This window comes from Anguilla rostrata, chromosome 4 (assembly GCF_018555375.3).
Source record: "Anguilla rostrata isolate EN2019 chromosome 4, ASM1855537v3, whole genome shotgun sequence".
Taxonomy (NCBI): Eukaryota; Metazoa; Chordata; class Actinopteri; order Anguilliformes; family Anguillidae; genus Anguilla; species Anguilla rostrata.
Window position 1 is genome coordinate 38,146,273 of NC_057936.1, and position 24,840 is coordinate 38,171,112.

General features: G+C 37.8%; 1 protein-coding gene and 2 long non-coding RNA genes across 13 annotated transcripts in view; 1 reads left to right on the top strand and 2 right to left on the bottom strand.

The window, feature by feature from the left end:
- LOC135253356 (uncharacterized) overlaps positions 1 to 24,840 on the top strand; it is a 73,256-nt gene that overhangs the window by 37,068 nt on the left and 11,348 nt on the right. For 2 of the 11 annotated variants that reach the window (XM_064332535.1, XM_064332536.1), the window contains exons 3-5: positions 15,033 to 15,071; positions 16,759 to 16,912; positions 17,241 to 17,401. The exons of 4 other annotated variants lie outside the window; for them this stretch is intronic. In XM_064332535.1, the coding sequence (XP_064188605.1) occupies positions 15,033 to 15,071; positions 16,759 to 16,912; positions 17,241 to 17,401 (354 nt within the window). Of the gene's footprint in view, positions 1 to 8,713; positions 8,813 to 10,045; positions 10,137 to 14,439; positions 14,519 to 14,998; positions 15,072 to 16,758; positions 16,913 to 17,240; positions 17,402 to 24,840 lie in introns of those variants that run through there. 5 more of the 11 variants (XM_064332527.1, XM_064332526.1, XM_064332525.1 and 2 more) reach the window with 5 other exon arrangements.
- Positions 7 to 1,569, bottom strand: LOC135253361 (uncharacterized). Its single transcript, XR_010329592.1, has 3 exons — positions 1,303 to 1,569; positions 747 to 1,252; positions 7 to 641 (listed from the first exon to the last, which is right to left on the bottom strand). It is a non-coding gene; the product is annotated as an uncharacterized LOC135253361 (long non-coding RNA).
- Positions 21,411 to 22,073, bottom strand: LOC135253360 (uncharacterized). Its single transcript, XR_010329591.1, has 2 exons — positions 21,612 to 22,073; positions 21,411 to 21,561 (listed from the first exon to the last, which is right to left on the bottom strand). It is a non-coding gene; the product is annotated as an uncharacterized LOC135253360 (long non-coding RNA).

Genomic DNA, 24,840 nt, shown 5'->3' on the forward strand with positions numbered 1-24,840 from the left:
ATATTTCCCTATCAAACGTACCCCCTTTAGGCCATTTTGTCGCCATTCTTTTAGTTCTTTTTGTCCATTTTTCTGATATATTTTCTATCTCCTGTTTACATTTAGGATATTTTCCCGTGATTATTTCAACCGGCGTTTTCTCTCCTTTTTCCATTTTTTAAAAATGTTTATTTTAATACTTTTATTGTATTTATTATTTATATTTTATTATATACTTATATAACTTTTATTTTCATCCGAGGCTAATACTTTTATTTTATTAATTATTTATAGATATTATATATTTAACCTTTATTTTCAGCCAGGGCTAATACTTTTATTGTATTTTCCACCGTTTATACCTTCTACACACTTCACGTTTCTTTACTTATTTTAGTTTATCATTTAATTTTCACCCTTCTCCTTTATAGTTGTACATACACATAAATCACAATTTTTACCTCAGTTGCCTCAATACAACGTTATTTCCGCGCAAGCACAATCATCTAAGCATAAGCACAGCTTAACAGTATTTTACCTTACCAACAATTTTTTCTCTTACTTTACACCTCAGAGGACAGTGTTTTTCCCAAAAACGCTTTTACCAGAGCTCTTGCAGGTGGCACTTCTTGGGTTTCTCTCCTCCCAAGTCTCTGGCACCTCTTTTTAAAACAACAACAATATTTCCAATATTAATTCTGCTTCAATCACACTTTGCAACACAATTTATGACGTCCTTTCACTCATACCACACTCAATTCACTCACGGTTCGTTGCGTACGTTTCTGAAGAGCTCGCTGCTTCCCTCCCCTCAATTTTCGGTGTTAGTGTCCGGGTTAGTTTTACGAGAGGATTTCACTCCTGGCGTTCAGGGACAGGAGGTCAGAGGGGACAGTGCCCCAGTCCAAAACAAATAGTTAAATACTCTCACCTTTTGATAAGCTGGTCAGGGCTAGTACCCTCTGCCTCTGTCTCCAGGAGCCGGGAGCTTCAGCGATCCCTTTCTCGTATCCCGGACGAGTCCCCAAAATGTCGTGTCTAGGAACCGACAGAATTCAAAGTCCAGTCATTAATTTGTAGAAAACTACTTCACGAGGGGAAAGACACCACAGCAGCAAGCTCTTCAGGAAAGTTAGACTTTATTTGCACAGGTGCATAAAGCCGGATCAATTCCGCCGAATTGAACCTCGATTGTCAGTTTTACATTCATTTTATACACAAATGTACCCCACAACTCCCTTTAACACATTTCTTAAAATACCAGCCATCTGTCCTTCTTGGCACCAAAATGATTTTAATTTCCTGCTCTTGGGTCGGCCTGACCTTCTTGGCACCACAATGATTTTCTGTTCTTAGGTGATAACGTTATTGTGGAATGTTACCCCAACTTTCCCTTAAACAAATATTAGTCTTTATTCTGTAATTTTCCATTAAGCATAGCCTACAAGTTACAGAGTTATAGCCTCCTGTAATTTTCCATTTGTATTCAGTTTACATAAGGGTCACTGTAAAAATATTAGTCTTCTAGCACTTTTATTTGGCAATAGCGTTTTGTTAGTTTTGGATTATTGTTCTCTGCTGTAGTTTTGGCAGTAGTGTAGTTTTATCATGAAGCATCGAGAGTTTGGAGGAACCAGTTTGATCAACATTGATGGGAATTCCCTAACTTTAACATGTGACGCCATCACAATCATGGGGAGTCTCAAAATTTTCTTAAAAGGTCATTTCCACCACAGTTATTAGTCAGGAAAAAATACCTGTTTAACCCCTTAGCGCACATGCCAAATCTTTCCAATCCTTGCCCATTTAGGGGGTACCCTATTTAAAGCTTTATAACTCCAGATGTGAACATCACAGAGACTTGAAAAATGGCTTAACCCTCTGGGGTCTAAGGGTAAAATGAGGCACACTGGTGATTGTGCGATGCTCTGACATTTGTGTAAATTTCATAAACTTTATATACAGTGATTCCAAAGTGTTTCATATCTTTGTTTTCAGCACAGACTCAGCTACAATAATATGGCAGCAGTAAGTAGGTCATAATCATGTGTGGATTGTAAACTGCTCTAAAAACACACAAACTGTAAACAGTAGTTTTGAACATGCACAGGAATGTTGTAATAAAGCACATTGAACAATTATGAATAAGACTTTTGGTCACTGAAATGTGTTCATCAAGGTCTTGGGTATCAAAAGATGACCAAATATTTTAGCAAATCCAATGAGAAATATAAAATACATTGCTAAAAGTTAGCGTTGTGACTACTATTTTTCAACATCAGGTGAGAATGGGAGGGCAAATGGCCTTTCTGTAATGAATATGCATTGGGTAGGACGACCTGCCAGCTAAGTAGGCTATTCACACCTGGCCGCATGCCTCCCCACCACTAAAGCCGCGTTTCCACCGCAGGAACTTTACCCCGGAACTAGGAACCTTTTGAGGAACTCAGTGCGTTTCCACCGCAGGAACTAGGGTCTAAATTTAGTTCCGGGGGCTTTATTTTACCCCCCAAAAAGTTCCTGCTCGGGGGGTAGTACTTTCCGAAAGTACAGGAACCTTTTGGGTGGAGCTTGCATCGCTGAACATTTCTGATTGGTCGAGTACTCGCAGCATTTTTTTGTGTCTATTTTCAGGTGCCATGTTTAAAAATATGCAGGCGCAAACCGATTTGTTTTCATAATAACTTCAAATCAAACTTGTATGTTATGCGGCGCAGTAGCCTACTTTTGGTTATAGCCTGCCAACGTCTTGGAATTATAACGTGTGCTCTTCTGTTCTTTTCTTGCTTTAGTATTCGTTTTATAAAATGCTAAGCATTCGTGCTGGGACAGCATATTGCATACCAAAACATTCAAACGGATTAATTTGGTTGCTGAATATTTTCTTCCGAATTTTCTTTGTTAGCCCGTTGTAACTGACTCAAAACGTTTGATACAGTTAAGTGAGGTATGCGGTAGTTCTGCGTAATTCACATTGGTGATACAGTAAAAGCAAACTGGAAATCACCTTCCGCACTTTTTGTCAGGGTAAAATAACAGGTTAATTCTAGTAATCGTACCTTTAGCTTTTTCAGACTGCCGTAATTTTACTCTGCCATTCTTCAATTCCACAAAAAGACCAGGAAGACTATGGACTAATTTATGGTGCATGGTTCGCATCTGGAGGGCACACTTCGCTGCTCGGCTAGCAGTAACTTCGAAGGAAAGCAAACGGTGGCTGTACCACTACTAATTTAAATTTTCACGCAAGTCTGAGTTTTCGTTCTATTCTTGTCATTTTGCGATTAGGCTATATAGAATTGACGATGAGAAAGTAATCAAACAGCAAATTGTTTACAACGTGTGCATGTTTTCTGCTGTTGTTGCCAGTTATATTGGAACTGTGAATGCATTCTGTCGCTTCGGATATCAAGACATGAAAGCGAATGTTCGCATAAAAACATAATGAATGTGTTTGAGAGGATATATACAGTCTGACTATTGGCCTGTTATATCCTATTTGTTGCATAACAACGGTCCAAGTTCAACTACCAACAACAGTTTTGCTTGACAACAGTAAAATATGCCCAAACGGCTGCAGAAAAATATTTCAATTCCAGGTGATTAAATCGATAAAAATAAATAAATACAAAAGTAACCATATATAGTCATTGTTGGTAACCCGTTGTATATAAGTGGAATAAACCCCTCCGGGTTGTCCCGGTTATTAGAAAATAATGTAGGCTACTTCGGTGGTAGTATGGGGTTACAGAAGAAATCATATGACAGATGGACCGATGACAACGCCGCTTTTTCATAAGTCAGTGGGCTAATTTGCCTAATCTTTGTGGGACTTTAGACCGCGGTGGAAACGCAGACAACCATGAAGGAACCTTTTAGTTCCTGGTAAAGTAGTTCCTCAGACTCAGTGAGCCATTTAGAAGACAGAAACAAAGACATCTTTTGATTTTCAGAACCTTTATTGAAGCAAACTATACGCATGGAAGATGAGATGAGACTGGTGTACTCTTGCAACGCTTGCGTGGCCTCTTAGCTAGTGGTGAACTAGGCCGTGTTTCCTGATCAGCATCTCTGTAAATATGATAAAAACAAAATTGTTGGGAAATGTGACATCAAATCAAACTTTATTTATATAGCACATTTCCTTCAACAGGTGAAAATTAAATGTGCTTTACAAAAAAGGGGCAAACCACTAACTAATGAAAACAAAACTTAGGAAATGTGACATGGTTACATCATATACAAACAAAGAACCAAACAAACACAACCAGACACAGAGAGGTAGCCTATAATTTTGAGAAGCAATGGTTCGAATCGTTCGTAGTGTGGGAATTTACAAGCGCGCATATTAGTGAATATTCCTACAAACACACAGAGAATGTAATACAGCACACATTTACAAATAATGCAAGCTATCAACAAAACAACATTAGCTAAACTAAATAAACATTGATATTCCAGCTCAACTACACGCAACTCATCAATAACAATGCCTCAATCTGAAGTAGGCTAGGTCTGTTTAGCTAAGTGGTTATTATATTGCTATTTCCCGAATTTACTTACAGTATGCCTATATCGATTGTGCGAGGACATCAGTTTTAGAATCTTAGCCACGCCACGGGCTATTTATTACCAATATGATCGAAAAACATACAGTCTACCTGATACTTCTAACACAACCAGACACAGAGAGCCTAGCCTATAATTTTGAGATGCAATAGTTCAAATCGTTCGTAGTGTGGGAATTTACAAACGCGCATATTGCTGGATATTCCGACAAACACACAGATACGTTGCTATACAGTACACATATTTACCAATATGATCATAAGAAATATACTTAGGCATGAAGTTGATCCTCAGCTGGATCAGTTCGCTGTTCGAAATGACACCGCTCTTCATCAGTGTCGGCTTCCGGACGGACCATTTTCCAAAATTAAACGAAATGTTCACCTCAAAAGAAGTGAATTAGGTGACACTTTGACATTCTATCCCGCTTTCGCAGACTTGGCATTTCTCACATGGATCTCGCATCGCCCCTCCTTTAGTCTCCTTCTATGGAGAGTAATTATAATGTTATTAACATGTGAATGCGATTTGGGCGGACTTCCTGCTGAGCGAAATTCACCTAGTAATGAGTAAAGTTTAACGAAGCATACATGATCTAATTAATCAAACTTAGAACATTTGAAACAATTCATATTATTTGCCAATGGGCGCATTGGAAAGTCGCGATTCTAAGGTTTCTGTCAATGTTGTTGTTGTGTCTGTATGATAACAGCACGTGAAGTTAATCATCCAAATAGAAACGAAAGTAAATTTCATCTTGTCGAGCTCTTGTCGAGCTCCGCCGGCGGAGCTCTCGACCCCAGAGGGTTAAATGAAGCAAGACATTTGTACAATTTACAATACTAACGCAGATTACTTTAGTTTAATTTTGGAAGAAATAAAGTGCCACAAATGCAATTGTCTAGACAAAAAATCTAAAATTAATTTGTACTTTTTTAGTAAATACTGAGAGATTGCATATATACAGCAGGTTAAACTATGACATGTACATGTGCTGGATCAAGAACTTCTTGACCACAAGTTCATAAAATCTAAGGGTGGATATGTAGAACTACTATAGATGTATGAAGCAAAAACTAAGCAGTGTACCCAGCATCTCCAAATCTATCCAAAATGTATAAATTATGCATTGCTGTGAATCACAACATATTCACGTATTTCACGTTGTTCTGGCCCTAACTTCACTTCCGGCAGACTTCCACAGACAATCAATAACAACAGAGTCCCTCTAGACTATGTTTGGTAACAAGCAAAATAAATAACAAGTACATTATGTTAGCTAGCTAGTTAAAACTATGTCTAGCCAGTAGTATTTGGGGTTACCAGTCGAAGAGAAGAACCGTTACTTGGCCAAATTCAAATGTGATAACGTTACACTACCAGAAAAATGTGACAGAAACAGATAGTGTTGACAGTATTGCACCTTGCTGAGCATCATACATTCCTTGCATAATCCATAACTATTCTGGTTACATCCACATTCCTAGTAAAAAATGCACTCTTTCTATGACATTGCTTAAAAACGATGATTACGTGAGACTCAAACTGGGGCTAGTGCTGGGCAGCATGTGTAGCCAATGCAATTACTGTAGGTATTTATTTGTATAGCATGCATTGATGGAAAAACATAGTAGCTCTTAATAGTTTGGGTCATCTTGCTAGGTTACCAAAAAAAAAAATATTCAGGCAATGTAACGTTGTCAAGTCATTGGAAACACGTATCCTAACGTAAGTTCAAAACGTAGCTATAGCGTATCAACTACTAGCATTGATCTAACGTTACTGTCTATAATTTATACAATGTTAGCTACGTTTAGCTAGCTAGCTACAATCAATTTAGTTAGCTAATTGTTCATAACTATTGAAGGCTTGTTACTGGTCAGCTAGCTATTAGCTATTGCTTATCATAAGTTTGTTACCTGAAAAAAGTCAATGCTAGAGTGAGAGCACCTATTGGACCACCTTTGTTTGACAGACAGGAAAACGTAAACTTATTTGCAACTATATATGAAATAGGCGAAATATGGGTAACAACCTGTACCTAGTTATGTAGGAAAAAATGTCCTTGTTATCCTCCCGTGGTTATTTTTTCAACACTTTCATGATTTTTTTCTGTGCCTGCAAATAAGTCAGAGGTGGTCCAGCGCTAGCTTTTGGTTGCTAAGGGGACGTGTATTGACCACCCTATATAAATGAATGGAACTTGACATAAAGTTGTTAGCATACTGTATAAGTGTCCTTAATGTCTTGCGTATTTGAGGTTAATGGGGTGGTCGTTATCAGCACGTCTAGGAATCCGTACATATTCACAGTTGTAACCCAAGTCGCAGGATGCAAAATAGCCGTTAAGAAAGCAGTTTGAAATTATGAAGCAACCTCTGCGCCATTAGCTTTAATGGGTCGCGATGAGATAATTACGAGCATGTTGCTTGTCTTAAATTTGATACAGTAAATAAGGCTGTATTAGTATTACTAAATGTGTATGTATGAAGTTGAGTTTTTATTTATTTATACAGTTTATTATGCATATTTTTACAGGACTTACATTTTAATAGGTAACGATGTCCAGTTATTTCTCAAAAATATGAAGTAACAACGGGCAATCACCAGCTATAATAATCGCAGGGATTCAAACAATTCGTTTCACAATTCCCTAGTGGGGTTACAAAGTTAAATTATATATTTTTACAAATTTTCGAAATGGCATTTGTTCCACGTTGCACCCCACAGCACAACAACCTGAGCCCAACATCAGTCTGCTCATCAGTTTAACTTTCACTCCATTTGAAATCAGTGCCATATTAGCCAGTAAAGACAAACCCAAATAATAAACAAACACAGAGCGGAAGTTAACTTTGGGCCAAGCGCATAACCTTTACAGTGTGTAATGTAGGCTAATGCTTTGGCCTTCTTAAATCATAAAGTGAAAACATCATATGGATATTGGTATATTAACCGCGCTATTGCAGCTCGGTTAAAAACATCAGATTTCTAGGAAACTGACTTATTTACCCAAAACGCTGAATTTACTTCCTTGAGGCTATACATGTCACAGTGACTTACGTATAACAATGGAGAAGTGCAGAGACAGTCCTTCTAAATGAAAAAGTCATTACATTATGAAAAGTTATTACATTATCCGGTATCGTTTCATTATCCGGTGTTACAGAGCGCATAGCCCCTCCCGCGCGTGTTCCTGTTCTTCACAGAAACTGTCTCTGCACTTCTCCATTGTTATACCGTGGGCTCCAGAATTATTGGCACCCTTGATAAATATGCACAAAAAATGCTAAAAACAATTGATAAACTAAAAAATAAAACAGTTATTGACATAAGCTTTATTTTCCAACATGTGTAAACTAGTGTGCTTGATTAATGATTCATTGGAATCCACAAAGTCTTAAATTTTTTAAATATAAAAATATTTCCCTAAAAAACAGGTTCCACATTTATTGGCACCCCTGGTTTAATATTTTGTGAGAACACCCCTGGCAAAGATGACAGCCATGCATCTTTTCCTCTAATTTGTGATATGGTTAGAGAGCACATTTGGAGGGATTTTTGACTATTGCTCCATGTAGAACTTTCAGAATCATTGATATCTTTGGGTTTGTGCTTATGGATTATGTATTTCCTGGTACTTAGTTGAATTAATTGTCCCGTTGATCTAAAATAGTGCCCCGGGACCACTGCCAGCAAAACATCTGCAAAATATCAATGACCCACCTCCATATTTGACAGTAGGTATGAGGTGCTTCTCCTGTATGCATTCCTCTTTTGCCACCAAGCATGTACATAGTGTGTATGGCCAAAATGTTCAATTTTGTTTGGCAAAATGTTTGGCAAGCTCCAGATTCTTGGTTTTGTTTATTGTGCGCAGCATGAGAGTAAATGTACTGAAATAAAATTATATAGTTTTCTCATATGTTTGAACATAACATATAGATTATTATCTGTGTAATTTATAATATGCAGCTTTTTTTCTACATTTTTATTAAGGGTGCTAATAATTCTGGAGCCCACTGTAAGTCACTGTGACATATATAGCCTTGAGGAAGTGAGAATTCAGCGTTTCCTAGGAATCCAATGTTTTTAACTGAACTGCAAAAGCACTGGGGAAATTCCAGAACAGGCAATTTCACCTACTTTGAAGTGTAGCCTATAAAATGCTCTAACTGTTTCGAGAACATTCATTCAGAGATGTTGTTGCTCTGTGAATTCTCCTGTTCGGCCAAATAAAGGTATCTGAAACTGAATATTTTGGGTAAGTCTGTTAGACTCTTCTCACCGACCGGGGGAAATTAGGTAATTTCCACCACAGTTGTTAGTCAGGAAAGAAATACCTGTTTAAGAAAGAACTGCTGGTACCTATCAAAAGAGAAAGGCACTTTCCTGTTGTTGCACAAGGTCATGGGTGCTTGATAACAAGAAATTGAATGTTAACCAGCAATCTTGCAAGGCTTCACAATGTCCTCTCGACTCTGTAACATTTGGCTCCTCAAATCTGGACAGTAATTACTGCTAGTCATTATATCAATGGAATCCATCAGTTTTATTTCTATATTGGCATGCATCATAAGGGAGGGTAAACAGCACCCAAGGAATTTTATTGTTTTTATGGTTTTATCAGATGTAATCATAAAAACAAAATTGATACAATATATTTTAGCAAAATGTGATGTGGCTTGTTTAGTTCCTATAAAAAAGCAGGAGTTCACAGGCAGTAGTGGGGGTGTGTTTGCGGCCTGACAGTCAATCTTGATCTTTTTATTTATCTCTTATCATCTCCTGAACTTTTTCTTAAAGAGTTTGGACAATATTGTGATTGGCATATTGATTTGGTAAAATCTTCCCTTAGTTGGTATAGAGTTCTTTACAAGTTATCCTTACACTCATGCTAAACTTGATTTTCAGACACATGTATTATTTAAGGTGTGTTCTAGTGCAGTTTTTGACAAATGATTATTTTAGTTTTATAAAGTTTAGTGCCAGGTCATTCAGTGCTCTCATAACAAAGCAAGGTTTTACTGTTGACCTTGTTCTGTGTGAGACAGCAGACACAGGTGATCTACACAGAGATTACATTTGACTTCTGTGCTATGGGGTCAGAAACTGCAGACTTACATTTCCATTGGTTGAAATTTATGTTATGTTGTGGGATTACTTTGTATTTTCTAAATAATTTATCCAGGTTTATATTCTTTTATTTCCCTTCCTTATGTCTAGCACTTCCTTTTTTGTTCTTCTTACTGGCTAGTGTTAACTGATTTCTTGTTTTATATTAGTTTTACCTATTGTTAAATATCCAGTTTGTTCTCCTCTGCATTCAAACCAGTGTTTCAGCCTATTCTGTATCTTGTTCAATCTGCACAGGTGACTTTCTGTCTCTGTTGGTCTTTAAGTCTTTTTTGGTATCCTGTCCTGGTTTGTCTGTTTTTGAGTCGGATCTTTGGTTCAAAAATTAATAGTAATGCTTCCCGACTTATCTCGCTTGCAGACTTCAAAACTACACAGAAATAGATAGAGAAAAATGATGCCGAATTTCCCCTAATAAACACAACACCCTAACAACAATTAAGATTGAACAGGTGACTTCGTAGCTCACTGACCCTGAAATGGTAAGAGGAATCTGATGCAATAACCAAATGTGACTAGCTTTCTAAATGTAAATACTGACCTAATCTTTGAATAATAATACAGGTTTTGCAACCTTTCTTAATCCTCCAGATGATCATGTTCCTGTGTTCCTGAATTATTTTTAAACACTGAAAGATTATATTCAAAGTATGACTTATAAAAACTTTGAGAAGCACCTTAAAATGAAAGGGGACCAGATGGATATGAATTAGGGTTTCATCCAAAGCCGAATACCCTATTTGGAAATGCACAGGTAATTTCTTGGATAATAATAATAATAATAATAATAATAATAATAATAATAATTATGATTATTGTTATTATAACTAAATATATGGAATCTGTTTGGATTGGGTATTGCAAAAATAAGGCCTTGTGTCATAGATGCACAGCAGCATTGATTTTGGGTTAATTTGACCTTGTTTGGAGCTAAACATAATTGAGGCTACAAATACGAAGCTGCAACAGTCATTTACAGTAAAGTGAAAAGAAAGTACACCCTCTTTCATTTTTTTGACTTCACATATTAGGACATAGAGCATTCTCATTTAGTTCTCACCAAGTCCTAATAGTAGATAAATCTAATCTCATTTAGCATTTAATTTAAAAATTAAAATGAAAATTAAAACATTTAAATCTAATCTCAAGTGTCCATCCCCTACAGAAAGTGGAAAGAGATGTTTTCTACAGTATTGGATACTGTACATTTTGGTTGTGTTAAAGATATATCCAGTCAGGTCGATGTTTAGAACCCGTCTTTAATGCATGCTAATAAAACAATGCTGCAGTGCATAACCGAACGTCTGTATTCCCGTGCCTCTTCATCGGTCACTTCCTGTTTTACTGCCGCTACTTCTTCATGTTTGGAACCTGAGTGCCACCTAGTGGCTAACGCTCATAACAGGTTGTAATCCCACAGTTTCAGATTATAGCAGCTGCCTGAAAAGTATATTAAGATTTTGCCATTGGGCAAACAATTAACTCGTGTAATGTGTAAATGGACTGCATTTATATAGCGCTTTTATCCAAAGCGCTTTACAATTGATGCCTCTCATTCGCCAGAGCAGTTAGGGGTTAGGTGTCTTGCTCAAGGACACTTCGACATGCCCAGGGCGGGGTTTGAACCAGCAACCCTCCGACTGCCAGACAATCGGTCTTACCTCTTGAGCTATGTCACCCCAATGTGTCAGTTCACATGTGTATTGGAGCTTGGTATTTGTTTGGAAAAATAAACAAGTATTTTCAAAGCAAAGTCAACCTTTGTTAGTCATAAAATGCAGGTGTATACATGCTTCCAAAGAACAATATCTTCTGCAATCTTATCTACCAAAGGGCCATCAGTAGACGGCTGAAAGCCAAATCTCAATGTCAGTGTTCAGTCACTCAACGGCAATAGCTGCATGTTTCTACAGCTCTACTCCGTAAGTTTCGTGCTAACATTCTGTTTTTTCAGGGCCGTCTGGGTAGTGTAGAGGTATAAGCACTCACCTACCACTACAGAGACCCGGGTTCACAATTGGCAGTGATCGCGGGTGGGAAGCCGGTGAGGGTATGAGTCCTGATCGTTGCATTAGCGAATCCTACTGGTTGGTCGGGGTGCCTGTTCAGCAGGGAGGGGATCTGGGGGAGATAGCGTGAACCTCCGTGCACGTTACACTCTCCCAGTGAAACTGCTCGCTGTCAGGTGAAAAGAAGCGGCTGGCGACTCCACATGTATCGGAGGAGGCATGCGGTAGTCTACACCCTCCCCAGACCGACAGAGGATAGCGCATCGAACAGGAATGTGATACACACAGAGAATTGGTAAAATTGAAAAATTAAAAAAAAAAACATTGTTTTTTCTCCATTTTCACATTTCTCAATTTCAGGCTGCAAAAAATATCCCAAGTAAAAATACATTAACCAACAGCGCTAAAAACAGAGGAAATTGTGGAAATGGAAAAACATGGGGAATGTCATTGAATCTGTGGCACCTGCGACTTCTGTGACAAACACCCAGCTTTACCAATATATCCTAGTCACATCATGAAATCCCCATCTCTATTATTTGAAATGATTTTTCTCATCATATTACTACATATTATTGTGGGGTTATTTTGCCTGTTTTGTAATATTGGGGGTTGTAACCCCCTTTCACCCTGTATATTAAGCCCTGGGGTTGCAGTGTTTTTTACTGTAAAGCTGGTGCAAACAGATGGTTGTTCTGGCTAAGAGCACCTGTTAAAATGCTGAAACTTAATGTACAGTTATACAGTTATCAATAGAGGGCTATATGTGTTCCCTGTGATTTTCACAGCAGACTACTGTAGTTTAATGCTCAGATTTTGTCATGGCAAAATGTGACAAAGTATTGAATAATCCACATAGATTATGTCCTGTTCGCATGTCCAGGAATCTGCACCTTCCATACACCTTCCATAGAGAGGTCAGCAGGAGTGTGGGCTAGCTTACTAGGAGCATTTCAAAGTTGTGAAATAATGTGAGGTGGGAATAATATCTAAGAATTTTAAAGACAACAATGGGCAGGGTCCTCAAATTTGCATCTATAATCCTCAGATTTTCAGTTACATTTCATATATTTAACGTTAAAGGTACAATGTTCAAAACCGTGATAATTTTAATATAGGCCTATGCTAAGGAATAGGCCTACCTGATGATTACACAGCTTGTCAATTATTGACATATACTCAAGACATTCCTGGCTTGCCATCAAGCATGTCTATCTTTCCCGCTAGCTTTCAATATAAGATTCCTGTCCAGGTACTGAAGGAGTCGGAAGATGAACACACACGATTTCTTTCGATGCTTCTTGGTCCCCCGAATAAACACAATGTGCTCTATCGACCTCGATAACTTTCACCGTCGAAAACAGCTTACGTATTGTTTGTGTCTGGGTAGAAAAGTCAGCTTTGAGTCATTGAGTGCCTATTTTTAACAAGGGTCGGACGTCAGTCCTTGTCTGGAGTTTTAACGCAGGCTTCCTTTTCTTTGCTTGTAATAATCCAGCTCCCCTTAAAGTTGCTCTGGCCCTTTATTTTAGTTTTTCTCCAGTTACAGCAAAATCTCAATGGAAATTAATTATAAGATAGCTAACAGACTCTGTATGCACTAGTAGCTATCCTTCTTCTCAAAGGGTAATGCACACATGAAAGGATGTTGGCTATAGAACTGCAGTGCTATAGTCTACCTGATAGCCCATCCCAGTTATGGGCGGAATTGGGGGGGGGGGGGGTCTGACCCCCCTAATTAAGACTTGGACCCCCCCCCAAAAGAGGTAAAAACAACAGGTCAGTGGCGTCACTAGGGTTGGTGTCTAATGACGCCTCTGATGGGAAATATATATTGCAATATTTACGATTACAGGTAAGAAGGATATATGAATGTTTCAACCCCCCAACCTGTTGTTTTTACCTCTTTTGGGGGGGTCCAAGTCTTAATTAGGGGGGTCAGAGTCAGACCCCCCCAATTCCCCCCGTAATTCGAACACTGTATTTTTGTTTCACCTTGCTGCTAATTTAAATAAAGCTGAACCAGTCATTGGCATGATCCTAGCAGTAATAGCGTCCTGTTATGGTTTTCAGATTTTCTTTCATAGTATACCAATTACTTGGAGTCAAAAGTATTACCTTTACATCAATACTTGGGCATATTTATATATGTATGTATGGACAAACAAAGGTCTTATCTTATATTTTGTTTTTCAATCTGGCTAATTCAAAACTAGCCAGTGACAGATTGAGTCAGTTAACCACAAAAACACGAACTGGAGTTTTGTATGATTGTCATGAGAAATACACAAGATTAATTGAAAATTCCCTCGAAGTGATTATAAATAACAACATTTCTAAAAATGTTGTCTCGTCCCCATGCAACAATATATAGTAAACAATTGAAATGTTTGTTTCATCTATGTTGCTTTTTGTTGTAAGATTATGTACTGATTATTATTATTGGTTGTGACCCTGATTACTTATCAGCACTGTTTGTTGCTTATAAGTAGGCTACATATTAATGTTAGATGGTATGGCTAAGAGTGTCCTATAAATGCTTAAGCAGAGACATGGTGAAAATCTGGCCAGTTTGTTTGCTTTTATTTGATTATTGTTTATATTTTATTATACTTTTATTATACTTCATGTTTTGTGTCAAAGGTTGGGACACAATTCTCTGATAACTTTATCTGATAAAAGTAGTTAATTTATAATTGTAAATGCCCATACTTTAGAAATGTACATTTATTGTATTTAAATACATAAAGTTGATGTTCAAAAGCTTGAAGCATGAAACTCCAATAGTTTGGTAATGGAATTATGTTAATCTTTGTTGCGATTCGGTGAGTTAAGATATAAAATATCGATAGCCTAATGTGAAACATCTAATGGGTTTTTTCCACAGGCACGCAGAGGCTTCATTGTGTAGCAACAGGTGCAGATTGCTCATGTGTGTTCAGATTCAGGTTTAAATTAAGGTCATAATACTCTTTTTGGGGTTAATCCTGTTGGAGTGAACGAGTTCTACACATCCTTCGTTAATTATATTTCACTCTTAAACCACAGGAAGCATGGAATCCAAACATTAAACAGTCTGCCTACCATATCACCATGAATCTGTCTCTTAATTTTATGAATTACTCTTATATGTATTTTCTTCATATTTTCGCTTCATATTTTTTAATGCACAATTTGTATTTTCTTATTTATTTTTGCCATTTCTGTTGATATTGAATGCTACAGCCATGAATAAATTAGTTTTTAAATATGTTCCATCCTGTGAGTTGTGTAAGATATAATTTTCACACTTTAATTTTGTGAAGGAGTGAAAGCTGAAAATGGCGGACTCAGATGAAGAGGTTGCTGTTGTGGGCGTTGGTTGCAATTTCCCTGGAGGTGAGGTATCTGCCTTTCAGAATGTTGTCAATATAGGCTGCATTTTTTGGGGAAAGAAATCGCAATGACTTATTTCACTGTATGCTGGCAACATATTGTACAGTTAGTTAATATCCTTCAGGCAACTGAAACTTACGTCAAAAAGGGGGAAATGAAAAAGTCAGGTTTTAAAGATATTTTAAATTCTTAAAACAAATGATAGCACAGTCACCAAGTTCAGCTATTGATTTGATTTCTCTGTGCTTTTTCATATTGTATTAATTGTGCAGAAAAGAAATGTTTGTGTGTAGTCATCCCAGCCAGTGTACCAATGTAGGCTACTTTGCCTGTTTACAAGAAGATTTAGGCATAGCTTTACTCATCTGTGTAGTCCATCTAACTAAAGGCAAGGTGGGCAAGGTGCCATTTTTGCAACTTTTCAGTCTTGCAGTAAGGTTGTGGTGATTAAAAACTGTGTAGCACGTTTTTCTAGACTACAACCCAACCTTTATTATTATTTTTATTGTTGTTATTTACCTCCCCAGCATTTAATGGCATAGTAAATTACAAATGCAATGCCCTTATGTAGCTTTTACAATTAACCTTGAGTTAATGTGAAAATTAAACTGATGTATTATGTTGAGGATTATGAAAATTAATTTTTAAAAATAAAAAGTAATTTGATTTCTTAAAACAGAGTATGATGCAAATCAAGTGCAACATTCTATGGTAGCCTTGTCACAATTATTTAGGCAACATAAAATGTTGGATCATTTTCAAAATTATAACAGTGATTGGCATATTTTGAATAACATTGAATATCAATATTGCCATTTTCTCAATATTTTTGATGATCAGGATAAATGTAAGCGCTATTATCTGGCAGCATAACTTCAGGGCTACACAGTAAAATGATAGAGATAATGATGATGATAATGATAAATTGTTCCAATCTCCAGTCTTAACTTACAGCTCAGATCCAACATCTGTCCAGCCAGCAAAAAAAATAGGCATTCAAAAAATGATTATACTCAACTCAGTTATGGAGTATGCACAGTAGATGTTCAGTTCATTGATCTGTAGAGTCCCAATAGCCATAGACCTAATTTATCCACAGCTTGTTTAGAAAGTACTCAGTTAAAATAAATGAAAACATTAAAGCAGTTATTTTTAAGCACTTTTAAAAATTAATGTTCTGCATTTATGTAATGCATCCATACCACCATTTTAGAGCTATATAGTGACATAATCTATAAAAGTTTGTTTTTCTTGTTTTTTTTTAGCACTGATTTGAGTAAATTCAAGCAGACAGACAGCATTAGGTGAATACTTTTACAGCAAGCCTTTTATTTTTGTTCCTGCATTTCAAGAATATTTTAATGTGTACATTTCTATAAATGAGGGGGGACCAGATTGTAAATAGAGACTGTAATCACTTATGAATGTTATGAATATAGGAAGTGTCCCAGCCTACCATAAGCAGAACTGTGCATGTGTTCCATGGCAGAATCAAGCTTATTATGTCTCTTTGTACAGAACTCCTAGATTTTAAATCAAATTCCACATGTCTTTCAACATTAACATAATCTTTACAAAGATGCCATAAAATAAAGGCGTAATTCTCTAAATATATGCACTTTTTAATTGCCTAGAGAACTAATGGATGGTTATCTAATAGTGACAGTAAATATACTCCTGCATCTGCCAGGTGAAGGACTTAGCAATTTCTGGAAGATTCTGCTGGAAGGAAAGAACTGCACAGTGCAAATTCCAGATTACCGATTTGACCCAGCATTCTGGTATGATTCTGATGACAGCAAAGCTGGGAAAACGCGAACTGCCAAAGCAGCCCTGATTGATGGGTAAGCTACAAGTTCCCTACAGTTACCTTTATATTTTGAACTGCATATTTATGAAATGCATGCAGCTGAGAGTTATTCCTTATAATAACCAAAAATAGAATTTTACATTAGTGTCATATCCAATATATTTAAATTGTTCATGCAATGTGCTCTTAGAGATTTTCTGATAGAAATAATTGTTTCATTTTTCTTTGTAAATCAACTGTTAGTTTTATTTTCTTGAAATTGAACATAGTGAGTTGAGCAGCAAGTCAACACAAATCTCAATGTATCTCAAAGAAACTCAATGTAGTAGTGAAATAAAAGTGCTGAACAATTTAATACCCAGGTTAAATGAGTTTGACCACAAGTTCTTTGGAATCACTGAGACGGAGGCAGACCTCATGGATCCCCAGCAGAAGCTCTTGCTGGAGTGCACCTACAGGGCACTGGAGACTGCTGGGATACCCATGGAGAAGGCCAGTGGAACCAGAACTGGTGTTTTCATTGGTACAAACTATTCATTTTTAGTGAGATAAAATATGTTTTCTTTCAGGGGCATTCATTGGTGAGGGGACATGATTTTGCCTATCATTGTCTCAATGTGAATGCCAGCTCTATGGCCAGCTTTTAAATACATTTAGTGTTTTTCGTGGCTCAGTGCATCTAAATATTCAGCTTCACAAAGGTTCAAGTTATAATCTGAGCTTTGCAGGAGTCTCTAAAATAACTAATACTAGGTATAGTATGGCAAGGACCCATGATGAAATCTGACATGTAAAGTAGTTCAAACTCAATCAAGCATTATTGAGGAACATTCAATACAGAAACCAGACATTTGCTCAGTTTGATTCACAATAGCGAATAGGGGAGAAGCCCTCCTCCCAACCTATTCCTGTATCAACCCACACTCTCAGACTATATACAACATTACAATATAATGACAAAATGTTCAACATTACAACATAATGACAAAAATATCCAACATGACAACATAATGACAAAAATGTCGCTATGAAGTCATCCCAAATCCAACTGCAGCCTGCAAGGTTGGTGCACATTCTTGTCCTGGAAACATGCGTCTGAATGGAGACACGCAGAGAGAGATAGCCCCCAGAGGGTAGACGGGGATTATTGTGCCCCATGTTGGGTCTCACCCTTGTATTTTCTTAACTATTTAATGCGGAACCACACCGGAGTTCCAGTCACTGGAAGCAGCTGATGGAATCGTGAGCATGTGTGGTCCAGACCAAATTTGGATAAAATGTCTTCCAATTATGTTTTTCACCATGACCTTGTATCCAGGTTGAACCAGGCATGTTTCTTTGTCCTCAGCCGGGTCAGGTCCAGTTCTGTGATCCAGTGAAACACACTTAGGACAAAAGCCTGCAATATCTACCTATACAGTCACCCATTACATGCAATTTCCCACCAATACACTAACCACCAGGAGTCCTCATGGGTCAACCTGTTAGAATTTCAAAGGGTGAAAGCAAATTAATTGTTAATAAATATAAAGCCGTGTTTCCACCGCAGGAACTTTACCCCGGAACTAGGAACCTTTTGAGGAACTCAGTGCGTTTCCACCGCAGGAACTAGGGTCTAAATTTAGTTCCGGAGGCTTTATTTTACCCCCCAAAAAGTTCCTGCTCGGGGGGTAGTACTTTCCGAAAGTACAGGAACCTTTTGGGTGGAGCTTGCAGCGCTGAACATTTCTGATTGGTCGAGTACTCGCAGCATTTTTTTGTGTTTATTTTCAGCCGCCATGTTTAAAAATATGCAGCCACAAACCAATTTATTTTCATAATAACTTCAAATCAAACTTGTATGTTATGCGGCGCAGTTTTGGTTATAGCCTGCCAACATCTTGGAATTATAACGTGTGCTCTTCTGTTCTTTTCTTGCTTTAGTATTCGTTTTATAATTTTTTTTTATAAAAAGCATTTGTGGTGGGACAGCATATTACGTACCAAAACATTCAAACGGATTAATTTGGTTGCTGAATATTTTCTTCCGGATTTTCTTTGTTAGCCCGTTGTAATTGACTCAAAACGTTTGATACAGTTATGTGAGGTATGCAGTAGTTCTGCGTAATTCACATTGGTGATACAGTAAAAGCAAACTGGAAATCACCTTCCGCACTTTTTGTCAGGGTAAAATAACAGGTTAATTCTAGTTACCGTCCCTTTAGCTTTTTCAGACTGTTGTACTTTTACTCTACCATTCTTCAATTCCACAAAAAGACCAGGAAGACTATGGACTAATTTATGGTGCATGGTTCGCATCTGGAGGGCACACTTCGCTGCTCGGCTAGCAGTAACTTCGAAGGAAAGCAAACGGTGGCTGTACCACTACTAATTTAAATTTTCACACAAGTCCGAGTTTTCGTTCTATTCTTGTCATTTTGCGATTAACCTATATGGAATTGACGATGAGAAAGTAATCAAACAGCAAATTGTTTACAACGTGTGCATGTTTTCTGCTGTTGTTGCCAGTTATATTGGAAATGTGAATGCATTCTGTCGCCTCGGATGTCAAGACATGAAAGTGAATGTTCGCATAAAAACATAATGAATGTGTTTGAGAGGATATATAAAACAGTTACAATCTGACTATTGGCCTGTTATATCCTATTTGTTGCATAACAACGGTCCAAGTTCAACTACCAACAACAGTTTTGCTTGACAACAGTAAAATATGCCCAAACGGCTGCAGAAAAATATTTCAATTCCAGGTGATTAAATCGATAAAAATCAATAAATACAAAAGTAACCATATATAGTCATTGTTGGTAACCCGTTGTATATAAGTGGAATAAACTCCTCCGGGCTGTCCCGGTTATTAGAAAATAATGTAGGCTACTTCGGTGGTAGTATGGGGTTACAGAAGAAATCATAGCACAGATGGACCGACGACAACGTCGCTTTTTCATACGTCAGTGGGCTAATTTGCCTAATCTTCACGGGACTTTAGACCGCGGTGGAAACGCAGACAACCATGGGCTGAAGGAACCTTTTAGTTCCTTGAAAATTAGTTCCTGGGACTAAAAGTTCCGGGTACTTTTGGTGGAAACGCAGCTTTACTCAGTGTTAATTACTCAGTCCCGCTTTCACGGAGAGGAGCACGGCTGGTGGCTGCGTCACCCAGTCTTATCCTAAAATGGAGAACAAATGATTAGTTAGTTTGAATTGATTAGTTAGTTTCTTGTACCAATGTTAGTTTCTTGTACCAGTCCCCCATTTTGTATTGGGGGCTCCTGCCCTAGTCAGGAGTCTCCTACAAGTTCAAATGTCACACGTCATTTTAAAATCCCTATGCTTACATCCTCTATTCTCCACATACAAACACTTTCAAACACGTTTCTGTCAAATCCCTACTTGCAATTTCCCTGTAAATCTCACTGGCTATCCAGTGCATAACTTCCTGCCGTGTTTGAGCAAGGTCCTCAGCATCTCCCACAGTACTGCAGTAAAGGCAGTGTACTACCTTGCACCAAAACCCTTCTCTCCTGTTCAATACTTCTGTATTTTACTTCCATCTTTCACAAGTGCTTGAACCCTCCAATGCTACATACTAGTTCCTCCATCTCTGGTGTATTTACACGGCCTCGGTTGCCCTCGGTAACCCCACTGATCACCCACAGGTACATTCACGGTATTAACAAAAGTCTCATGCAAGATGCTACTTTGAGAAGTAAAAATGATCCATTACCTCAGTGTCAGCTTGAAGCCAACATTGCTCAGCGTGTATTTTACATGAGAAACAGTGGAAAGGATGGTGTTAGGATCTGCCACTAGGGGTCAATCATATGTGTGCTACCTTTTTTATTTATTTATTTATTTATTTATTTATTTATTTATTTATTGTTACTCCCTTATCTTGGGCTCATGAATTAAGAATATTTAGGGGCTTATGGTGTCCACGTCCTTATGCTATTTCATAAAATATATGCAGCCCATGCCCAATAGATCACTACAATCTCTCAAAGCTTAACCAATTTCTCCAGCTTTGTTTCTAAAAATGGGAAGACTACCATCAATTACCACAGTCAGGAAATCACCACTGTCTCTACTCAATTCATTCCCTGAATTACTATAAGCTAAATACAGCAGCGTATCTCTAAAGGCCCATTCTTACCTTGTTCCCTAGCAGAGAACACATAGCAGCCTTCCTAACCTTCTTCACTTAACCTCTCTTTCACCATTTTTAGTCCCCACAATTGAAAACTCTTCAGAGATCTGTAGATTAGTCATTATTAACAATAAACAGCTAGTACATGGGTATAAAATACTTGTCTGTAGCTACATCCCTGTGTGTAAGAGAGTTGCTAAGGGCAAGTAAAGTATGTGTCTTGTACTTTATCATATTACACAGAATATAGGAGACATTCCTATGTGTGTTACTATTTTATCATAAATTCTTTTAACTTTCGTGTCTCGGAACCGTCAGAATTCAAAGTCCAATCATTAATTTGTAGAAAACTACTTCACGAGGGAAAAGACACCACAGCAGCAAGCTCTTCAGAAAAGTTAGACTCTATTTGCACAGGTGCATAAAGCCGGATCAATTCCGCCGAATTGAACCTCGATTGTCAGTTTTACATTCATTTTATACACAAATGTACCCCACAACTCCCCTTAACACATTTCTAAAAATACCAGCCATCTGTCCTTCTTGGCACCGCAATGATTTTGATTTCCTGCTCTTGGGTCGATCTGACCTTCTTGGCACCACAATGATTTTCTGTTCTTAGGTGATAACGTTATTGTGGAATGTTACCCCAACTTTCCCTTAAAAAATATTAGTCTTTATTCTGTAATTTTCCATTATGCATACAAGTCACAGCCTCCTGTAATTTTCCATTAAGCATACAAGTCACAGCCTCCTGTAATTTTCCATTAAGCATACAAGTTACATAGGGGTCACTGTAAAATATTAGTCTTCTAGCACAGTTGATCAGTTTGAAAATATAAGTGTATGGTTAGTATTTGATTAATGTTTTCTGCTGAGTGAGTAAGTGTGGTTTTTTTAAGCCTTCTGCGTTCTCTTGCTTTTTTCTACAGTTGATACTGCGGTTTCTTGCGTTTCCATAAGCTTAGCTGCAACTACTGATATAGGTTTATTGGATTACATATTGATTATATGAGTGTATAGTCATACTTGTGATGTATTTCTATCATGAAGCATCGAGAGTTTGATCAACATTGATGGGAATACCCTAACTTTAATGTGTGAAGACATCTCAATCATGGGGAGTCTCAAAATTTTCCTACATAACCTTACTCCATTATTTCAGGCTCATATAGTGTCCGCAGTCCTTAGGCTATTAGACCGGAACCTCAATCAGTTTATACTACTATCTATGATCATTCTATTATATTACTTAGGTTATAAATTCTGTCGACTATATTGTGTACACTTCATATAACAAACATACATTGCATATTTGCCTTTCTCTTTATTATTTTTCTGTTGGGACCACCATACGTTCAGTGCCTCCTCTGAAATTACCCCGGAATCATTTTTGCTGGGGAATGGGGGGTTAGTTCTCATTGCTTTCCCATATCTTTTAACCATAGATTTTAATGCCGCTGCCATTAATTCCCCGCATAAAACCTCTTTCTCCGTCATCATTCCCGTAGTTGGTAGCCCTTCAGAATTACGCAGATTAGCTATTATGAGCCATTAACTACACGAAAGGAAAATATGCGCTTTTACGATTCTTTTATATTATATGGGTGCTACTTTTACTCTTTATTTTATCGTTATTCCCTTATCTTGGGCTTCATAAGTTAAGAATATTTACGCGCTTATGGTATTACAGTCATTATGCTATTAGTCCGGAACCTCAACGCGTTTATGTACTGCTCCGATTCTATTATATTATATACGTTATATTGGGATGGCAGGTATGCCATCCCGCCAAGTTACGCCTTGGCGGGGGCATGCCCCATACCTATACAGCACCGAGAGTTTGGCACTTTTCAGGGTTCCCCAGAGAAATAACCACAACAGCCACAGACATTCCACCCTTAAAAACATTTAATTCTGTACATTCTGATCCCATTTCAACAGACAGATTTCATAAATAACTTCACATGTCCACACAATAAAGCCCCAAACTAAGGGGATTTCGCGTTTTCTCCTTCTTCTTCTTCTTCTTCTCTTTCTTCTTCTTCTTCTTCTTCTTCTCATTCTTATTTTTCCTGCCGCCTATCCCACTAACAACATGTCTCCCCATTGGACATTTCACTGACACCAGCCAAATCTTCACCTACACGACCCAATCAAAAACGTGCATACACACGCAAAATACCCATACCTTTTTACTCTGAAACATTCCCAGGTTAAATAGCTAGTCCACCTTTGGCCTAGTGGGCAAGGTTACAGTCTTGGGAACACGGGGTCCTCGGTTCAAGCCCAGCTTGGAACACCTTTCTTTAAAGGAGTAGCCTACCATGGTGACTTTCACACTTTCTCTGTTTTATGTGCTATTTCCACAAGAGGCATTGAAGAAACACAATGAGTAAAGTATTAAATATGTCCGTTCTGTATTTTTGGAGAAATATGCGCTTTAAATTTATCGTCCTATTTTCAACCGGTTGAGAAAGTTCTCAACTTGGTGCCTCACGAACACAGTAGCCTAACCACTCCCCTTTTCACGCCCCGGAAACCCATGGATAACTCGAGACCCATAGTTTGCGCCGCTGGCTTACGGGCAAGACAATGCAAATATTTCACTAACGTTAGGTTCACTTAAATTAGAGTGCCCTTTAAGGACTATTAGATTATTTCTGGTTATATTCATTTAGCTAGCTAGCTAGCTAACGTTAGCTAACTAGGTAGTTCGCTTTCATAAGGCAATGTTATAGATACGTTAGCTAGCTAGTTTGCTTTTATGAGGACGTTATAGTTGTGCTTTTCTCTTAACTTGGCTAGCTAGATAGCAAAAATTATAATTGTATATAAGTCAACGTCCTTATCTTAGCTATCTATCGATACTTCATATACTACTAAGCTAGCTAGCTTGTGAAAAGTCTCCCAAAAATAGCGCTTATCATGGGGGTAGCTATGGTAACGGGGCACGGTCTGTCAATCATAGCTAACTGACAGTTCTCATTACCACGCCCAGGGTGAACTTTTATAGTGGGAAATTTAGGCTTTAGTACATTGAAATGACTGAATAATAAAAAAAATTATGCACATTTGTTTTGTTGTTTCCTAAAGACAACTGGGAGGTGTCACGTTCAATCACCATGTTACTCCTTTAACCTGCTTCGACCCTCACTAATAATTGTCTACTACTTATCAATTATTGCTTTTGCACTATATCTACCCGCCGTTCACCGTTCAGTTATTAACCGGCTACAATATTGCTAAGCCATATGCATTATGACGTACCGTCTGTACGTTCAGTTATTAACCGGCTACAATATTGCAAAGCCATATGGATTCGACAGGAGCTCTTCTGTGCTTACTGGCCTGTGTTCTTCTTTAAAACCACCGGCAGGTTTGCTAATGATATTTCACGCATTGCATAGCTATGGCATGGTGCTGCACTAATGTAGTCACAGACTGGTAAACCTCCGTTTTAAGGCTTGAATCCCGCCTCGCCCTCCTCTTTTACACTAACGTTTTCTTACGCTTATATTTGCTTTACCAAAACTCACTCACGGCCACCCATATGCATTTCATGACGGCAAATGTATTCCTTTTATTAACAAGTTACACCAGTTCACCACTGTGCCATTTCTACTAGCTATATTTCTTCACTTGGCTACCGTAGCCTACAAAACCTTCTTATCAGCAAACGCCACGTTTCTACATTCATGTTACCTCGCCCTGTTCTCTATCTAGCCACATACAAACAATTACTACGTATGTACGTTCTGCAACTCCGCATTAAAACATTACATTTAAAATCATGATTCACTCATAAATATAACTAC